Here is an 18,399-nt window from a genome sequence, read left to right as displayed (position 1 = left end):
GTGATTTTTTTTTGTAGTTTTGGAAAACGAAAAACCATCTTAATGACATATTTTAGTAAAACATACACTGTTTTATAGTATTACACATGTTATAAACACCAGGTATTATTCAGGTTTTATTTGTCTTACTACCCAGTTGTAGACTATAATTTGCTTATGTTAGTAAATAGTAAATTATATGAAATACTAATACATTTGATAAACCATGTATAATACCCCATGATGTATTTATTCTTTGTTGCCTTTAACTAACTTGTCACTTTCTCAAATGGATGTTTGGAAGACACTGGGGAGGACTGCGAATCAAACCCTACCTAGTTACATATGGTTTAGCTACTCAAGACATTCTGATTACTATATGCAGAACTGAACGTTAAACACAAGTATGCTTCTGGCAGTAACCTACAATCAATTAATCTGAGCTTCAGAGTAGGGTCATTTTGTATTTTTTTTCTTCCATTCCCCAAAAGACAAGTTTCTAACATCAAATGTATTTATATATTTCTATGAAACTGTGTATAACAATATAAACTTTGTTCTGATCACATAGGACAATGTAGTGTTAGCCAAAAAATATCACTGCCAGAAACAATGACCATGTGTGTTGCTGTCAAATAATAAAACTTTGGGATATAAGTTAAAAAAAAAAAAAAAAAAAAAGAACAATGTATTGTTAATTAATACAAATAATAATTTTACTGACATATACCAATGCTTGGTCTGAATGTTTCTCAATATATTTTGACTGTGGTGGATATGAGAACATGAGATAAAGATTAATTAACTATCATAAAATATATCACTATGTTTTTAATCTAATTTTTTGACATTGCAATCTATAGGGATTTGTGATAGATATATTTCCAGCAATAAATCCAGAGCATTTGAATGCGCTCCTGTGATTACGTTTCATAAACTGATGTTCTAAAGATTGCAACAATGTAAAAAGACTTTTATAAAAGTAACATAAAAAAGCAGAGTTAAGTTTTAGCCCAGATCCATCAAAAATCTCCATGTAATGTAATCCATGCAATTTTTTATAAACTTTTAAAGTGTTCAATTGAAATTCTAAATTTAATTTTTTTTTCTGTGTTTTAGCATGCAGGTCCAATACACGCTGTATTATCATTAGCACATTGTTTGTCATTGTCCTGTGATGAAGGATGATTTCTATTACTCAACAGTTATTAAAAAAAGAGCCAGAGAGACAAGCAGCATTTTTCTTTTTAAAGCACTCCACTTTTCTCTTAGCTTAGGGGGGTTTGTATAGAATTGCAATTTGTCACTTGATCAGTATAAGGAAAATCATAAACCATTCCCTAATCATGGGGAACTTGGTCACTTTGTAATGAGATATGTCATATTCAATGCGTATTAATTTCTAGGGACCCATTTGTGTCCATTCTGCAAATAACTGATTTAAACTTGTAGCACCATATAGACATGTCCTTAGACAAATATGTACAATATGTATAAACATGGTATTATATTCATGGAAAAACAGTTTAGGTCTTGTATGCAGGTTTCAAAAGAAAAGCAAACTCTACCTGGCATTCTGGACAACCATGACTTGGCTGTGAGGACCCATTGGTGAAATACATTGCATACACATAGACACAGGAAAGCAGAGGAAGCAACAAGAGATAAAACAGGAGAAACACATGAAAGACATAACATATACTATACAATTGAATTTCAGTGCTGGAGAGGCCTGTATAAGACACCAGAAAAGTGGTACGGGCCAATTCAGGACTGGTAAATGAATTAAGGCTTGGGGTAAGACAAAATTAAATGACGTACATACAGTATAGGAATATTATATTTGAATTACATTCTTGTTCAGATTTCAGAAAAAAGACTATATGCAATCAGAAATGATATGTTGAAAGAAATGGATTTGCTCCCTTTAGTTACTCAAAAAATTAACTGGAAACTAACATAACAAGTGTTAAACTTAATCATTGCATTGTTGCTAACAATCCAGGCAAAAGATGATCCATCCAGCCCATGGGTAACTAGTTGGATAACACCACTTTTCTTTTTTGATCTCTCTTAAAACATGTTACACAGTGTTAACATTTATTTTTTATTTTTTATTCCTAAAATTCGTAAATGTATTGCTTAATCCTTTAGCTCATCTTTATTTTGTTTGGTTGAGAAAGAATCTAAAACGCCAATCGAAAAGACAGGTCAACTTGAGCTTTCAGTCCTCTGAACACATGCTCACACAATGTTCATCTAGCAATGAAATATTCCTTACCCTCTGCCTGGAAGCAGATAGACTTTGACAAATGGGTCTGAATAGCCATTGTTATCTCTGGGAACAAGATTCCTTGCTTGAAGTATGTGAATAATGAGATTACCAAGATGCTTATCATAATTAACTTGGAGCTACAAAAAAAGATTGAAGAAAAGAAAGTCAATATAGCCTTGCTCCAATGCACAACCAATGTCAACTGTGAGTAAAATAGATGACATGCTCACAGCTTGTACACATTACAGTATATCTGTAGAGAAAAACGTTTTATATAAGTATATGAAAAATATAACCTTGGCTGAATGGAAAAGGGATTCTGGGAGCCAATACAAACGGGGTAAGTGCTCCAAAGCTAGAAAAGAGCGACGTATGAGCAGGAAATATATCTGCATTGGGCACTGCAACATGGTTTCTTTGTTAGAACAAAAAGTGATAATCTACAATTCGAGTGTCATAAGCATTTATGTGTAATATAAAGAAGTTTTACTTAACTGAGAGGGCGGTAGACTAGTAAAACCCCCACCCGGGAGAAGTGGTAGAGGTTAATACAGTAAGAGAATTTAAACGTACAAGAGCTATTTTATAGTTCCCTACAGAGTGGAAATATTACCTAGAGATGAGTCTGACAATATCCCTAAAGTTTTTTTAAACTACATTATCCCATACTGTTTAATGATACATGATGCATCATTATTATCATTCATTTATTCATAGTCCTGCTGTTGCAGTCCCTATGCACTAAAGCCAAGGTCCATATGCCAGGTCCCTTTGAGGTATCCTTTAGAAGAAGTGTATGTAATGCATTCAAATGGAACTCGAAAGTGTGCCTTCTACATGGAATATGGATGTTCTGTGACTTACTGTGTGTTGAGGACCTTATTATTTTAATTCAGTCTTGTCATAAATGGTAAATCTTTATTTGTATTTAATATGACAATTGCTCAAATAAAAAATCACTTCAAATATAATTAATATGCTAAAAAGATGATGACACGATGGATGGCATGCCCAAAAGAAATGCTATGTTGGCAGTATATTTAGTGGATGCTGAATATACAGTACAGATTGATAGGTTAATTTGGCTGTATATAGTTTGGCCACTTACTACTAATCATTTGCCTGTTTTATCCCAGCCAGATAACAGTGTCTATTGTTGTATAACTATTATATAATAAAACAAGCATTACAAAAAAAACACAGAATACACAAAATGTCATCAGCGTTCACATACCTGAATTTCACCAGTAATTGCATGGGAATGTGACTTTATAGCTTCGGTAGACTATAAAACAGAATTGCAAATTATTTTTTAGCAATACATTTTTGTATAGATTGGATCATAAAAAAGAACGCAATAGGAGCTCAAATTATATGTAGCAAGCGCCAATTATAAAAGAAAAACAAAACTTTCAATTAAATACAATAATTGCTTTAAAGTAGTTTTTTTAAGTAGTAAAAGGCCATATCATATATATTTCATTTACAGAATTAAGAAATCATCATACATTTTGGTTTCCATATATTTACAAGCTATTATCTCGTGACAATTTAAATACATTTTTTTGACTATGTACTTTTATGACCTGTGTAGTAGTTTAGTAAAATAGATCCAAAAAGAATGATATTTACCGTAATTTGAAATTTTTATCCATTATGTAGGGCATGTTATATGCATATACATCATGCCTCCCATTTTGCAACTCTATTCTGCTGTCCCACAAGCTCTACCTCTGTTCAGTTTTGCAGGACAGGCATAGAGCTTGGTGGAGAGCAGGATTCAGGACCTTAATCCTGCTGTCCCGATTTGATCCTCCTGTGTATGTAGGTTGTCAGGTGGATATATTTATAAATAGTGGACAGTGTAATCTTTTTGTAACTGCATACTAAATAAGATCCAGTGAGAGCATCTGCCCTACTCACATAGTTCATATTGTTGAAAAGAATAGGAACACATGTAATATGTAATATCCTCCCATTTGACTAACTTAGCATAACACCCACAAACAAAACACAGTTAGACAAACTGCACCTTGCTGCTGTGTCGTTTCTTGCTGACAGATGGGGAGCCAGGTTGTCCAGGACTTGGGACAGCACTAGAGGCTGCTGACGTTGTTCCAGAATGAATATAAGAGCCTTTCTCCACTGCAGAAGCAGCTGATGGAGCCTGCTGTTGGGAAACTTTCTGAAGTTCAGCTGCTAACTGCTTAGGATCCACTCCAGGAGACTTTGTTTTATCTACTGTCATAAGAAAGGTTTTATTTGCATGATACACTAAACAATTTTAGCTGGGGACATGGCAAAAGAAAAACTGTAATGTTTTTAATATATTAATGATTATCCTACAATGATGACATCTGAAATTCAAGTCAGTTAGCCTTAGTATGTCATGGGCAAAGGTTGAAAACAATCCCCTGGCCTGGCTCACCAAGCCTTCGCCCCAAGCTTTTCACAAAATGGGCTGAGCTGTTCATTGGGCTCAATCCCAGTTCAAGTCCTGTCTGGCTTACCCTAAGAGAAAATAATTTTCTTTCTAAAGAGAATAAAAAAATACCGGATATGCAGTAAAATGTATGTGAATCTTTGTACACTGTGACAGACCTTAATTCTAACATCTAATATATAAGATGATATCCTAAAATAAAAGAAGTTTGATGACCACATCTATCCATGTTCAGTATGTGTGCTTCATTGTGCTATAAAACAAAAAAGTAAGCTAAGATATATTACGAAATTACATTAAAGTGGTGATTACCAATGGCATTTACATAAAGTATATTATTAGAATACTGGATACTGGAGATTACATACCAGGCTTTGTGGGTTCATGTAGCTCTAAATTTTGAGGTGTTTCAGAATTTGACAGCATATTGAGATCCCTGGAAAAAAACATACAAATAACTTGAGATAACCAAAAAAACAACATCAAACAAATAGATAAAGGCACTTTTAGGGCATCAGTGTATGTGATAACTTTGGTATGATACAAAATATCTCATAACATTATTTTCATGAACAGGAAACATGGAACAGTGCACTTATTATAGTTGTAGACAGATTTGTGTTCAACTTTAAGCACAAAGACTACATGTACTAACCCACAAGATACTATAAAAATGTGAAAAATGTAAAAGTTTCTTTTAGTTTTTTTTAGTATAGCATGTGGCATGATTAAAAGATTGACAGAACATGGTCAAAAGAGACGCAAGAGGCATAAGTGGTTACAGGTTCCATAAAGCCCCTTCCCTTTGTTCCTAATACAGCCCTAAAATGTTGGCTTTCTAGCACATACCTAGTCTGCCTCTATAAAGGATAATAACATGTAGAGAATAATGCCAAGATGTATAAGAAGGATATGTGGAGATTGTTGAAGCCTATCATGAGATCAGGAGGATAAATACGTTGAAATAAGAAGCATAACGATATGGGGTGGGGGTGGTGCTGAAAATAACATTCTAATGTTACATGGGGATGAGGCTGAAAGCATAATGGCATAGGAGCTAGATTCAGAAGGTTTCAGAAATAGGATAAACATGAGGAGGTTAATAAAATGAATGGGGTGGATTAGAGAATGATAAAGGAAATGCTACATAATAGAATGAGAAAAAAAAACATCATGTTGTGAAACATCGTCATATGAGGTAAGGGGGGTTGTGAAATAAGAAAACTAATGAGGAGGAAACTTGCATGTATTATTATTATTATTATTCCTGTGGCTAAATATCAGTAGCCCAAGTGCAATTTTTTCTTGGATTCATGTGGTAAAGAGAATGATATATAATGCAACGAGACGAGGGACTAAAGATGAAGGAAAACATAGTGATACAAATTTTGTGCAAATGATAATGATCGATGGGGATTATTGGAAACAATACAGGGGCAATTTCATCTTTTTTCAGATATTATCCTGGCCAATCACTTCTTTTTGTGCTTTTTTCCCAGTACATTCTCCTCTATACTTATCAAAGAAGAGCGTCTGGATGACACTGCATGGGGTAAGTTAGAGGCATGTGGGATTCTTTGCATGTCTGTTATGCACTTTCTGTACATAATTGCACATGTAAACAAGTTCCATTTGGTATTTTAAGATAACTTTATAGCATTTTCATAGAAAAGAAATACACAATAACTCTTAAAATTTCAAACATTCTAAGAAAAAAGAGGAGAAACTCACAGTCTTACGCATATTTCAGCTTCCACACTAGATTGGCCAATAATGCTTTGAACGTCTTCATATGTTTTTCCAGTTAATGAATAACCATTCCATTCTAAGACCTGCATTCCTAAAGAGGGATAATTATGAAACATTAATTATTTTCAATATGTGAATTCGCATAATTCATTTCTAAAACATGAAAGGTGCCTTTATGTTGTTCAGGGTGGATTTTGTGTTTGTGTGGTTACATCTTCATTTAAGACATTGGTTTACATTTTTTATGTTCTGTCTTTCCACAAGTACTACATGTTAAAGTAATATAAATATGATTTCAGCACCATTTCCTTATTTCTTTTTGTGTTATTATGGCATTCATAGTTATAGAAAGTTATTAAGAAGATAGTGGTATATTACTAGGGCCGAGCGCAGTGGCATCTGCAGGAGTTTTTCCTTGGGGCAAAATATCCTCCCGACCTTTCCTCACTCCCACCCCAATACCGCCTTACCTCCTCTCCATTGCCTACCTTTGTTGGCTCAGGAGAGGGGTTTTCTGGCGGGAGGCAAACGTTTGTTACCCATTAATAGGAAATAGCTGACAGACCATCATGAACCTGTGCAACATGAAAACTTTAGTTTACAATAGATTGGGCGCTAAAGATTAGCCACAACTACCCCTGTATACAATTCTTATGGTGTTCAGCCACTAATGGCTGACTGGATATCGTAAGAGCTGCTGTCAACAACAAAACAACTTTGTGTCTTAGTGTGTAATGTAGGCCACCCCAACCCCAGTCTATAACTACAAATCCCACATGTAGCTCTGTGCTGCCAACAAACATTCTGAGGTATTACATTACAGGGTAGTAAAAAATATATACTACACAATTATACAAGACTAATCATGTTATCTTCCTTAAACAGACAGCTACACAATATTAGTAGAAGTAAGATGCACATCAAAAAGTAAATAACAAAACTCATATGTGCACAAGTACCAGAATGCTTAATCAATCAGAAACACACAAGTACACCCTAAATACTGTAGGTACTCCATATTGTATTGTTACAGGGCTTTTGTTATATCCTCATGTTTTTACAACAATTGTATGTTTTAATGGATGTATTTATGTGAACGTGGTTCCTTTAAAGTAAGCATAACATTTTCAATTTTGTCCTGTCTCAGTAACAGATACCAATTAATCATAGCATCTTAGAAAAACATATCTAATTTGTTTCTGTTTATCCAATTCATTGATTCTCTTTGGTTGAATGAAATGTGTGTACAATAAATTATAGCCCTGTCTTCCTGTGCCGCACTATTAATGCTTATATGGTATAAAATGGTTATTTTTTATTTTTATTTGTGTTTTGATTTGTACATTTAAATGACCACTCATCTATAGCATACTTACTTTAATGTTTTGTTTTTCTATCTTATGCTCTACTGTATAGAGTAGGCCCGGAGTGGCCATTGTGGCACAATGGGCAAATGCCTGTTTGGTATCTGGCCAGTAGTATCCCATGTGTACCTTATCTGCCCCTCCTGTGGCAGGTTGGGTCTTGGGGTATGTGACCAGTGTGTGGATATATGTGGCCAGACCCGGCACCATGCACATCCAGGTGGCAGCTGTAGTTATGTCATTTGCCAGCCGCTGGCCTTAAAACCCTGGCCTGGCAGAGATAGATTCCAATTAAAATTCTACAAGAATATTTTTGTACCCAACCATTTGCATCTGGATTATTAAATATATTGAAATAAAGTATATCTTAAGCATGTAATTAGCATAATTTTGTTGGAAGGAGTGGTGAGAGAACAGAACCTTAATGTATATTTTGCTTTTTGACGTAAGAATCCTTCTGCTTGTGGAGAGACAGAACAGTGACCAACATAAGACGTAAGAAAATCAAAAGACAAATGACTGGATGTCTGGGACTGTGGAGATTTCAAACCTAAAATAAAGCATTTATCATATTATGTTGGTGCCCAAACATAAGACTTTTAGACAAACCCTTACAATTTTATATTTTAAATAGTCAATTATTGATTTATTCCAGAAACCCTAAAGGATTCAAATTGTGCAGTTTGTTTTTCTATCTTCCCAAGTTTCTGCTTAATAACAATATCCTAAAAATAGGTAAACACACCATGCTTTAGATAATTTTAAAATTAAAAATCATAGTTTGACTAGAATGCAACTTGGCTTTTAAGATGACGTAAATGTAAAACGTAAGTCACATGACTGCAATTATATTCCACATTTGTGTTTTTTTCCATTATATAGAATTTAAATTACCATAATGTTCAATGTATCATAATCACACTTCAGAATTTGTGCAAGAATGTGATTTCTTAAAGTAGCACCTTTTATTATTATTTTATTTTTAATTGTTAAAAATAAAGATAATTTAAAATGGTTTTATTTATTTTTGCAAAATGTTAATAAGAAATTGCATACTCTGAAAGCATACATGAAAATAGCAATACCTATAGAATTATTTAAATGATCATAATAATGTTATTAGCAGTTTCTTACATGTTTATATCTATATATGGAGCTATTTATTTACTAAGTGCTGCTTTAAGAAGTGATGACACATTCTCATTCGTTACACAGCAAACTTCATTGTTCATAGACAGCACACAAGTAATGTCCACTGCAAAAGAATGTTAATCACTTACAAAAACTAAAATGAATCTTCGTACATGTGGTGCGGAAATCCTGTGCTGTGGCATAACAAAATCCAAAAATAACATTCTTATTCTATGAATGCCAATCACTGACATGCTTCAACATTCCATAGGATAGGTTGTTCTGTGATCCAATCAAATTCTGCACATATTTTAAGTGACTGTACATATATTGCATAGGGGTCTTCATTCTTACAATTTTCTGAAATGTACACCTTATAGTAAAATGGATTTCTATTTCGAAAATCATGTACAATGCAAATGAATTTAAGCTACGAACAATATGCAATGCAAAATTTTCACCCATTGAGCAAATAGTATGTAAGTACAATACATATGCATAACTGTAAAAAATCTTGAAGCATCAAGTCACCGGTAGGAAAGCACCCTCTTTGAAATCAATGGGAGTGCATATCTGCACATGCATGCAATGGGTCTTATTAGATCCCTTGGAAATCTAACTAATAATGATCAATATGCTATGCAGCAGCCCAGTGCATCTGCTGTATGCCAAGGAGCTAAACAGTTACTTTATTGGTTAACACACCGTATTAAAAAAAAAATCTGAAGCAAACTAATCTTGTGCTGATTTGATTCAGCTATATTTCTATTCTTGATTTTGGAAGGTTGCAAGGAATGCAAACACACAATCAGAGCAGCTAAAAGTCATACGGTAATGAGTCACACTCTATTTAAATCTTTAGATGTTAATTAAAAACAATGTATGCAGTGTTTTGAATGTGCTGGCCCATTTTATACAGACTATAATTAATATAAAGCCCTTGACTACACATGGGTGAAATAAAGTACTAACATATGGTTATAAAATGTTGTGATGTCATTCGGTCACCCAAATAACATTGTCCATTTTGAGAGCACAACATGCATTTTTAACTGAGCATGCATTTTATTTGTGTTTACGAAATGTGTATTCGTATCAGAAAGTAATAAAATATGAATTCTTTGTCATTGATACAAGCACCACACTACCTCTCACCCTTTCTCTGTGCCTTATGTTTGTGTCCCCATTCCCTCAAGATTGTAAACTTGCGAGCAGGGCTCTCTCCACCTAATGTATCGGTTTGTCTTAGTCTGTTAGTTCTAGTCTTGTCATACCTCTTGAATATATATATATGTATTGTAAGAAGCGCTGTGTAAATTGTTGGCGCTTTATAAATAAAAAATAATAATAAATAATAATAATAATGTTGATTTTGCTATAGGTGATACCAGGCACGTCATGCCCAAGTGGGCTCATTGCTTCTGTGACGTACCTGGTACGTCTTGCAAAAAAAATGCCCTCACGTCACCACAATCATGGTGATCAAAAGTGGACCGATGTTTCAAGTTTGAAAACTGAAATGCACATGTCCCAATTTTTACTCCAAAGTGGATGTGAAAAATCCAGGTCAATATGCCCCTGGAAAGGTCAATATGCCCCTAACTAGATTCCCTGAGCTGTCTATTTTTTGGAAATATATAGTGCCTAAAAGACATGCCCTACCCATGCATATGGGGTATTCCTGTACTCAGGGGTTGTTTCTGAATATACATCACAAGTTGTTTCAGTAATTTCATGTACCCAGGGGAAGAAATGTACTCAAATACTGTGTTTGGATAGAATGGGTTTGTTAAAAATGAAATTTTACTGCAATGTTTAGAACAGAATGGTACTAAAATGCTTAAATCAAAAGTGTTAAAATGCCCCTGGTAAAATACTTTGGGATGTCAACTTTCAAAAAAGATATACTTTTGTTCAGTAGTTTTTCCTTTTCTGGCCGCTTTTGGGGCGCAATTCCCAGCAAACTAAATTTTTTAAAAATCTTGTTGAGACTCAGCGATGCGCGTCATTCATATTTAACTCTGTAAGCGCTAAAATAAATGAAAATACAAGGCATGTATGGAGTTTCCAAAAGCAGGACAAATACTTGAATATACTTTTGGAGGTTTTTTTCCATTTGCACTGGTTATATATCTTTTTACAGGTGAAACTGAAAATGTTTATTTTTTCCTAATTGTCACCACATTTTTAGATATTTTGGATACTAAATCATGGTTTATATATGTAATTATTATTTCAAAAGAAAGCCCTACTTGTGCTGAAACCCCCCCCCCCAATATATAATGTGTGGGGGTGCACTAAATTAGTTTGTGGGCAATCACAGTTCAATAAAGACAAAGCAAAAACACAAAAAACTGCTCTGGTCATTAAGTGCAAACATGGTAAAAAAAAACAACACCTCATCCTGAAGGGGATACACAGCACTCTTGTGGCTATCATCCATAAAATATGTTCTTATTCCCCAAGCATGACTAAATTAGTGTTTTTTAAAATGCATCAATTCCTATCTTTCTTCTAAGCAAGCAGCATTTCATGTAGAAGCAACACCGATTTTGTGACTTGACTGATACTATAAGTGTTTTATTGTTTTTATTAATAGCGTTTTTTTGTTTATTTCCAACAAAACTAATTTACATAACAAATTGTTATATTAAAAGTCACATCTAATGTAGGCAAAGAGTATTGACAAATTAATTAAACAGTTGAGAGCACAAATTCCCTTCAGACTGAATTTGGTTAGCTGCTGAGATATCTTATTGAATCAAAGACTTGTAGATTTTCAAAGCATTTTTTTTAAATAATTGAATTTTTTATAAAAATCTGCTAAACATGTTGTGGAATACATTTCAAACTGATGACAACAGATCAGGGTTGCCACATTGGCCATTCCTTTTAAGCATGTCTAATATTTTACATGCTACTGACCAGCACCTATAGTTCTACCCTGCATTAAGTGGGGAGAATATGCATTGAATAACCTCACAGAAAGGAACAAATTACTTAAGCAAATGTAATGCAGGGAACTACTTCATAGGTTGTGGTCATCAACATAAATTTTTTTTTGATTTGTTCATTAATGATTTCAACTCCCCATCTACACTATATGTTATGAGCAGCCAGCCGTTCTACAGTTCGATATAAATCTTTGTGGGGGAAACCAAGTTACTGTGGAATAAAGTCACCAAGACTGGCCCTACATTATTAGTATTATTATTTTTATTATTATTAATTGATTTATATAGCACCATCATATTCCACAGCACTGTACAATGGGATAATGCATAGTGAAGTTTGCGATAAAGATTTGTAACAATTTACATAGTTATATATGTGACAATGAATTACGTCAGAAAAAAAGACCTGACATATACTATAGGAAAATGTAGCCTGGGTGATATTGTTATTAATTTGCTCAGGCTGTTTATTTGAAAGCACAAACATTGTTTATTGATTTCCCAATAATCGAGGCGCCAGTGATTAATCATTTGACAGAAGGCTACATAGTGCATCACCGGTGGTTGAAGAATCCTGCTTGCATTGGAATAAATAAATAAATATGCTCATAAGTAGGATTTACCCAAATACAACTTACTACAATTCATCCTTTTAGACAGTGGTGCATCCTTGAATTGTATTATAACACTTCAGAAATAAAAACAGGCACGTAAACCACTAATACCAATGTTGTTACAACAAGCATAAAAATAAAGTAAAATTGGATTTGGTCTGTTATATATAAAAAATACATTCTTTGGTAATATATTATTTATTCCTACTTTTAACTGTAACAATTAAAGAACTCACAAAACTTTAGCAGATGTTATCACAGCATGCACCAGGGCTATGTGTAATTATAACTACTCGGTTATAACGTATTATGACTACTCAGTGTATATAAAAAGCCTATTGCAATTGTGAGCTACGGTAAAGTTAGCATCGCTTCCTTACCTTCAGTGAGTCTGCCGGTATGTTCAGCATCACCTCCAGGTAGGATTTTGGCAATATATGCTCCAATTTCTCCATAGTTACCTGGAACCTCTTTTCCACCAACAACCCTTATGCCAAAACCATTTCCTGTTTAACAAAGAAAATCTGTTAGAAACTAATGCTTATCAAGATTTATCAAGAGTGAAAATGTAATGTGGCTATTCTAGAAGAATTCATAAAGATTTAGACTCCAGATAATAAGTAAATAATGTATCATATTAATCATATACTGCAATGACAGCATATAATATAAACATATTAACAATTAGGTTTTTAATAAAATATGGCAAACTATATAATTTATCAATGGGGTGTATAATAAAAATATACAAAGAAATATACATTGTACTAATTAGATGATAAATACATTTTAATTGTAATGTTAGATAGAAGGCCAACTAATGAGAGTACACATTGCACTATGATGGAAACATCAAAACACCTTTTAAATATCAATATTTCCACAATCACCAGGTGATTTCCTCTATTTATTACCATTTGAAAATGTCAGATATAATTTCTACACAAGTGTTCTAAAGGTCAACACTGATTTGTTCACACAAAACTTATAGTAAAATGTGCTTTTAAATTACCTTTAGGTAACACACATGAATTACATTAATTATAAGTAAACTATATATACCGTATATGTTCCATTAATGTGCACACATTAATTAGAAACGTAAGTGCTATTAATAGACAAACTGTGACATGTCCAGAAATGCAGACAATGATCTGGATTATGCTAAATATTGAACAGCAGATTCAGTTTTAAAAGATTTGTACCATGTTAGCTGTGGAAGTAAAAAAGAGCACATTTGGTAAAAGAAAATTCAATAATATATGCGCACATTATTAGTCTCATCATAACCTTTATTAGGATGCAAGCTTTTGAGACTAGTTTAAGTCTCTTCTTCAGGCATATTATAAATGTAAAGCTGGAATTGCTCATACATGTATACAGTAACATGCTGACACTTGAAGCAAAGAGGCAATGGTTTTGAGATTACATTGATGTCGTAGTGATGTCATGCTTATGGCAAAATGCAAATTCATGATTTCTTCAGAATACCAGTGTGAAATCAATTTTTTAGCACAAGCAGTCTCTTTTGGTGTTACGAACTCTCCCACGCTATGTGTGGTTTGTGTGACTAGTAACCTAAAAACTGTGACCTGAATTATAAAGTCAGTTTACATTGCGGTGCCTTCCATTCTCTCTGTGTCATGAAGTTCCCCATTGATATGGTTACTCTCAGATCTTTACTACTGTGTGCATTTTGGCATAAGTTCTCTCCCATAGGGGCGTCTGTCCCTTTTCTGTGCACATGATACATATGTCACTTAAACACTAATAAATCAAATTTTGTGGCAGGTTTGTTTCAATTCATATATGAAACATAAAAATTGACCAGAACCCTGTATGAAAGATATGTTTCTCCTGATACCAGCCAAAAATAATCATTTGTACCTGACACTGTATGGTCCTTTGGATCCTTCTGCAGTTTAATTCTCAGGTGTGGAAATGCATAATGTATTGGCTTTCCATTCACCTAATACATACAATACAAATATACATTTTCATGGTTATATTGGCAGCAAAACATGATGATACTCAACAATTTAGTCTAAAAATATTAAATGCTGTATACTGTAGCCAGAGCATGCATAAGTCAGGCCAATAATAACAATGGCAAATTATTAATAAATGTTACTAAAATATGTAAGTGGAAGATAAAGTGCTGCGCAGAAACAAATATTGGACTTATGAAGTGACAACCATGTGAATAATTTCCACCAAAAATACAAACACAGTGTATATCCCACAAAAAAACATGAAATACTTATTATTATATTTTAATTGATTGTATAAGCAAGACATCCATCCGTTTTATAGGAGGAATGTATTGGCATGTAAAATAAAAAGGACATACATTGTTCTATTCCAAGAAACATAGAATCAAATATAAAGTGCATTATGCATACATTCAAGGACAATAATTACACGATAATAGAACAATGTATGTCCTAGATCGATTGGTTCTATTATCGTAAGTGACTTTGAACAAACTGTTGTGAAGCAATGCGCCACAATAGAACGAGCTGTGGGAACGAGTATAACCTATACAAAACAGGATATTTAAGGAAGGTGGAGAGGACGAGTTGATAAGCTACTGAGGAAGCCTGATTGGGCGAAACGCGCCTGCGTGTCTACGTCATTACTCTATACCCGGAAGCCGTTTTGGCTGGAGAAAAAAGAGAGAGTCTGATACTCGCAAAACAGATTTACAACGTGAGCATATTGCATTTTTAGTTTTATGTAATAAATCATTTTTGTGCTCTACATCTTGCCTCTCCACCTGTATTTCGTCTCTAATACACCGTTGTACGGATTGAAAATCGATTGAGACATAGAAACAGAGGAGAGATGCTCTTCAGGAATACTGCTGCCAGAATCCCTCTACCAGATGTGTGCCCAAATAAGTCCGAGCAAGCACTATGATTTTTGTTTGTTCTTGATTTTTATTTTACATGCCAATACGTTCCTGTTATAAAATGAACTTTTTTTTGTGGGATATACACTGCGTTTGTATTTTTGGTGGAAATTATTCACATGGTTGTCACTCCATAAATCCAACATTTGTTTCTGTGCAGCACTTTATCTTCCACTGTTTTTTTTGTTGTACAGGGGGTTGTATCTTTAGTGTTTGCAGCACTGTTTAAAGCACTTTAAAAAAAAAAAAATATCTTGTTTGCACTAATTGATATATATTTTGGCACCTGATCACTATTTTGATAATTACCTAAAATATGTAAGGCATAGATTTTAGCCTATATATCTGCATATAACATTGTGTTAGGAAAAAAAACTGAACACATTAATAAAGAAATCAAAAGTTTTTCAAATGTATATACATAATGTTTGAACGGCTCTATAACATTATGTTTAGCTGTTGAACAACATGTAATTATGCCTACTATTCAAAGTCATGGCCTGGGGTTCTGGAAGCTAGTAAAATTAGAATAAAATATTAACTGCCAGGTTTTAAAGAGTACCGGGGCTGTTGAAGAAACCCATTATCTAGTATTTCAACACCAAATAATCCTTTTGTTGTATGTAAAAGCAGAATTTTTTTAACCAAAAGTTAAAGTACACAAAGTACCCGCTGGGCATCTTACTTGTTCATGATGAAGAGATGATCTTGCATGAGATAGTTTGTCTGGTAGCTTTCGGTCAATTCCATGTCCATTTTCAATTCTTGATTCCCTTGGTTTGTCAAACCAGTCTGTTTCTTCACGACGCAGATGATAGGCTTTAGAAATCAAGCAAATGTCAATACCTTTCTCCAAGAATATGAGATAGGAAGAGGAACTTGCCAAACAGTCAACATGCAAGTATTATATTTACTAGCCATGCAGTTTAGGCAAGGTCACAGATGCAAGCACAGACATGCAGAATACCTGATGGTACTGTAGTGAGCAAAGCAAGGATGAGTTAGACCACTTGATACCTGCAAACCATTTGCCATGCTGTCAGCATAAAGAGATATTTAAAGGTATTTCTAATCATTTTTATTGGGTGCAATTTTAAATGGCCTCATAGATACAAATCCGGTTCAGAAAAAAATTACTGCATATCGAAAACTACGACCAAAAAATAAAAATTTATATATATATAGTCACATGCTTCTGCAACCTCAGAGGTTTCTTCCTCAGAGATCTTAAGAAGAGACCTGCGATATATGAAAAGCTTGTGTGTCTCTACCTCTTTTTTCTACGTAAGCCCCAATAATATAAAAGCTATTATTATTATTATACATCTAATATACTATTAGACTACAAAGGCTATATCCATTTTGATTATCAATTTTATTGCAACAGACAAGCCTTTTTTGTTTTTATAATAAATGGATATTAATTTCTGAGCCTGTAATTATTGTATAATCTACAGATATTAATTCTGATAATTATTGGCAAGGGAAGATTCTTAATTTTAGCATAGTAATATCGAACATCTTGGTTCATTTGAATAGTAAATTTGTCTTGATGACCCCCTCCAGTTGGGTCAGTGAAAAAGTTGTGTATGTTTTGTTTAAAAAAAAAATAAGACTATGCCCCATTCAATCTGCTTTTCTGAAAGTTTTATAAGAAATTAGAGTATTACTTAGTGTGTGATAGAAAGCAAGCATTAGAAGGTATGTATTATTTCATTACGGTTGGAAGTAATCATACTTAACATGATGTCATAAAATTTGTCTCACAGGGACTTAACTGTCAGGCTGCCAATTGGGAAGCCTATGAGTTGTGAAAATCTTGAGGAAGTAAAGTACTTTTCAGTGGGAATCCCTGGGCTCTGAGGTAGAAAAAGACCACAGGAGTCACCCCATCACAAATGCCAAGTTGGATCTTTTAATTGATTTATGAATAGACAAAGATAAATAATTTAGTATTGATCTCCAGCTAAATTGACCCTACGCAAATAGACCAGTAGATTGTACATTGGTAGGTAGATAGATATTGGCTACACGCAAAAATATATATATAAAAATATAGCTATAAGTTTTACTGTATGCCCACTAGTAAACAACTTCTATGAAACAAATATATGCATGAAATAATAGAAAATGTTTACTAGTTTTCTGATTTTTCTTTACTTACTGTATTTTATGGTCTGTGTTTAAACAGCACCCTTGTAAAAATGATAATCTAGGGATTTCAAATCTCATCATGCAGCAAAATAAGAAAGTATATTCAATATTATGGTTTATATCTTTTTGTCAATTGACAAAAATGTTCAGATAATTGAATGTTTACAATCTTATCTCAACAATACAAAATGGCTATTTGTATTCTTCGATTACGGGTTATATTTCAGTAGTCTATGACTTCATACGGTTTTTTTAAAAAAAAAAAAACAACAAAAAACTTCTCGTTCCAGAGCTTTCTTTTGCCCCTAACGTCATCTTCTGCTGTATATTTTTATTTAACAAACTAATAGTAGATTAGTGGAAGAAAAATCGAAAAAGCGTATACATTTTGATAGCATGCAATGCTTTCTGATTCAATAAGTTACCCATTTATATATTTTTAAATGCTTCAAACCAACACAGAATAAAAATACAAATGCACTATATAGGTTTTGTATTATCATTAAGCAAATGTGTTTCCATGTCTATAATACTGATGACACGTGCTGATAACTGTTGTAAGTTTTCCACAAAAAATGTGTATGAATAATCTTAAACTGTGATGGATATCACTCTGAAATGCAAAACAATATTAACAAATGAAGTGGAATCTCATGGTGTGCACTCATGGAATTTTTTGCACCATTCAGTTAAATTGCATTGTCATACATTTTAGTTTTGTCCTCTAAAAGTCATGGAATTTTTTCATTAGAGTTATATGTAACAATAAAACTAATCTGTGCACAATTAACTTAATTTGTATTTTTTTTAATAGATGTAATAACC

General features: G+C 33.5%; 1 protein-coding gene across 1 annotated transcript in view; it reads right to left on the bottom strand.

Annotated features, from left to right (window-relative positions):
* Positions 1 to 18,399, bottom strand: part of LOC149298835 (protein piccolo-like) — a 142,704-nt gene that overhangs the window by 26,841 nt on the left and 97,464 nt on the right. Inside the window, exons 10-18 of the mRNA XM_089487201.1 lie at positions 16,106 to 16,239; positions 14,397 to 14,478; positions 12,890 to 13,015; positions 6,429 to 6,537; positions 5,066 to 5,133; positions 4,287 to 4,495; positions 3,489 to 3,539; positions 2,261 to 2,391; positions 1,548 to 1,574 (exon numbers count right to left, since the gene is read on the bottom strand). Of these exons, the coding sequence (XP_089343327.1) occupies positions 1,548 to 1,574; positions 2,261 to 2,391; positions 3,489 to 3,539; positions 4,287 to 4,495; positions 5,066 to 5,133; positions 6,429 to 6,537; positions 12,890 to 13,015; positions 14,397 to 14,478; positions 16,106 to 16,239 (937 nt within the window). The remainder of the gene's footprint in view (positions 1 to 1,547; positions 1,575 to 2,260; positions 2,392 to 3,488; positions 3,540 to 4,286; positions 4,496 to 5,065; positions 5,134 to 6,428; positions 6,538 to 12,889; positions 13,016 to 14,396; positions 14,479 to 16,105; positions 16,240 to 18,399) is intronic.

The sequence above is a fragment of the Sceloporus occidentalis genome, unplaced genomic scaffold (assembly GCF_023333645.1).
Source record: "Sceloporus occidentalis isolate IW3139 unplaced genomic scaffold, rSceOcc1.0.p SCAF_31, whole genome shotgun sequence".
Lineage (NCBI taxonomy): Eukaryota > Metazoa > Chordata > Lepidosauria > Squamata > Phrynosomatidae > Sceloporus > Sceloporus occidentalis.
This window is presented reverse-complemented; position numbering and strand designations above follow the sequence as displayed.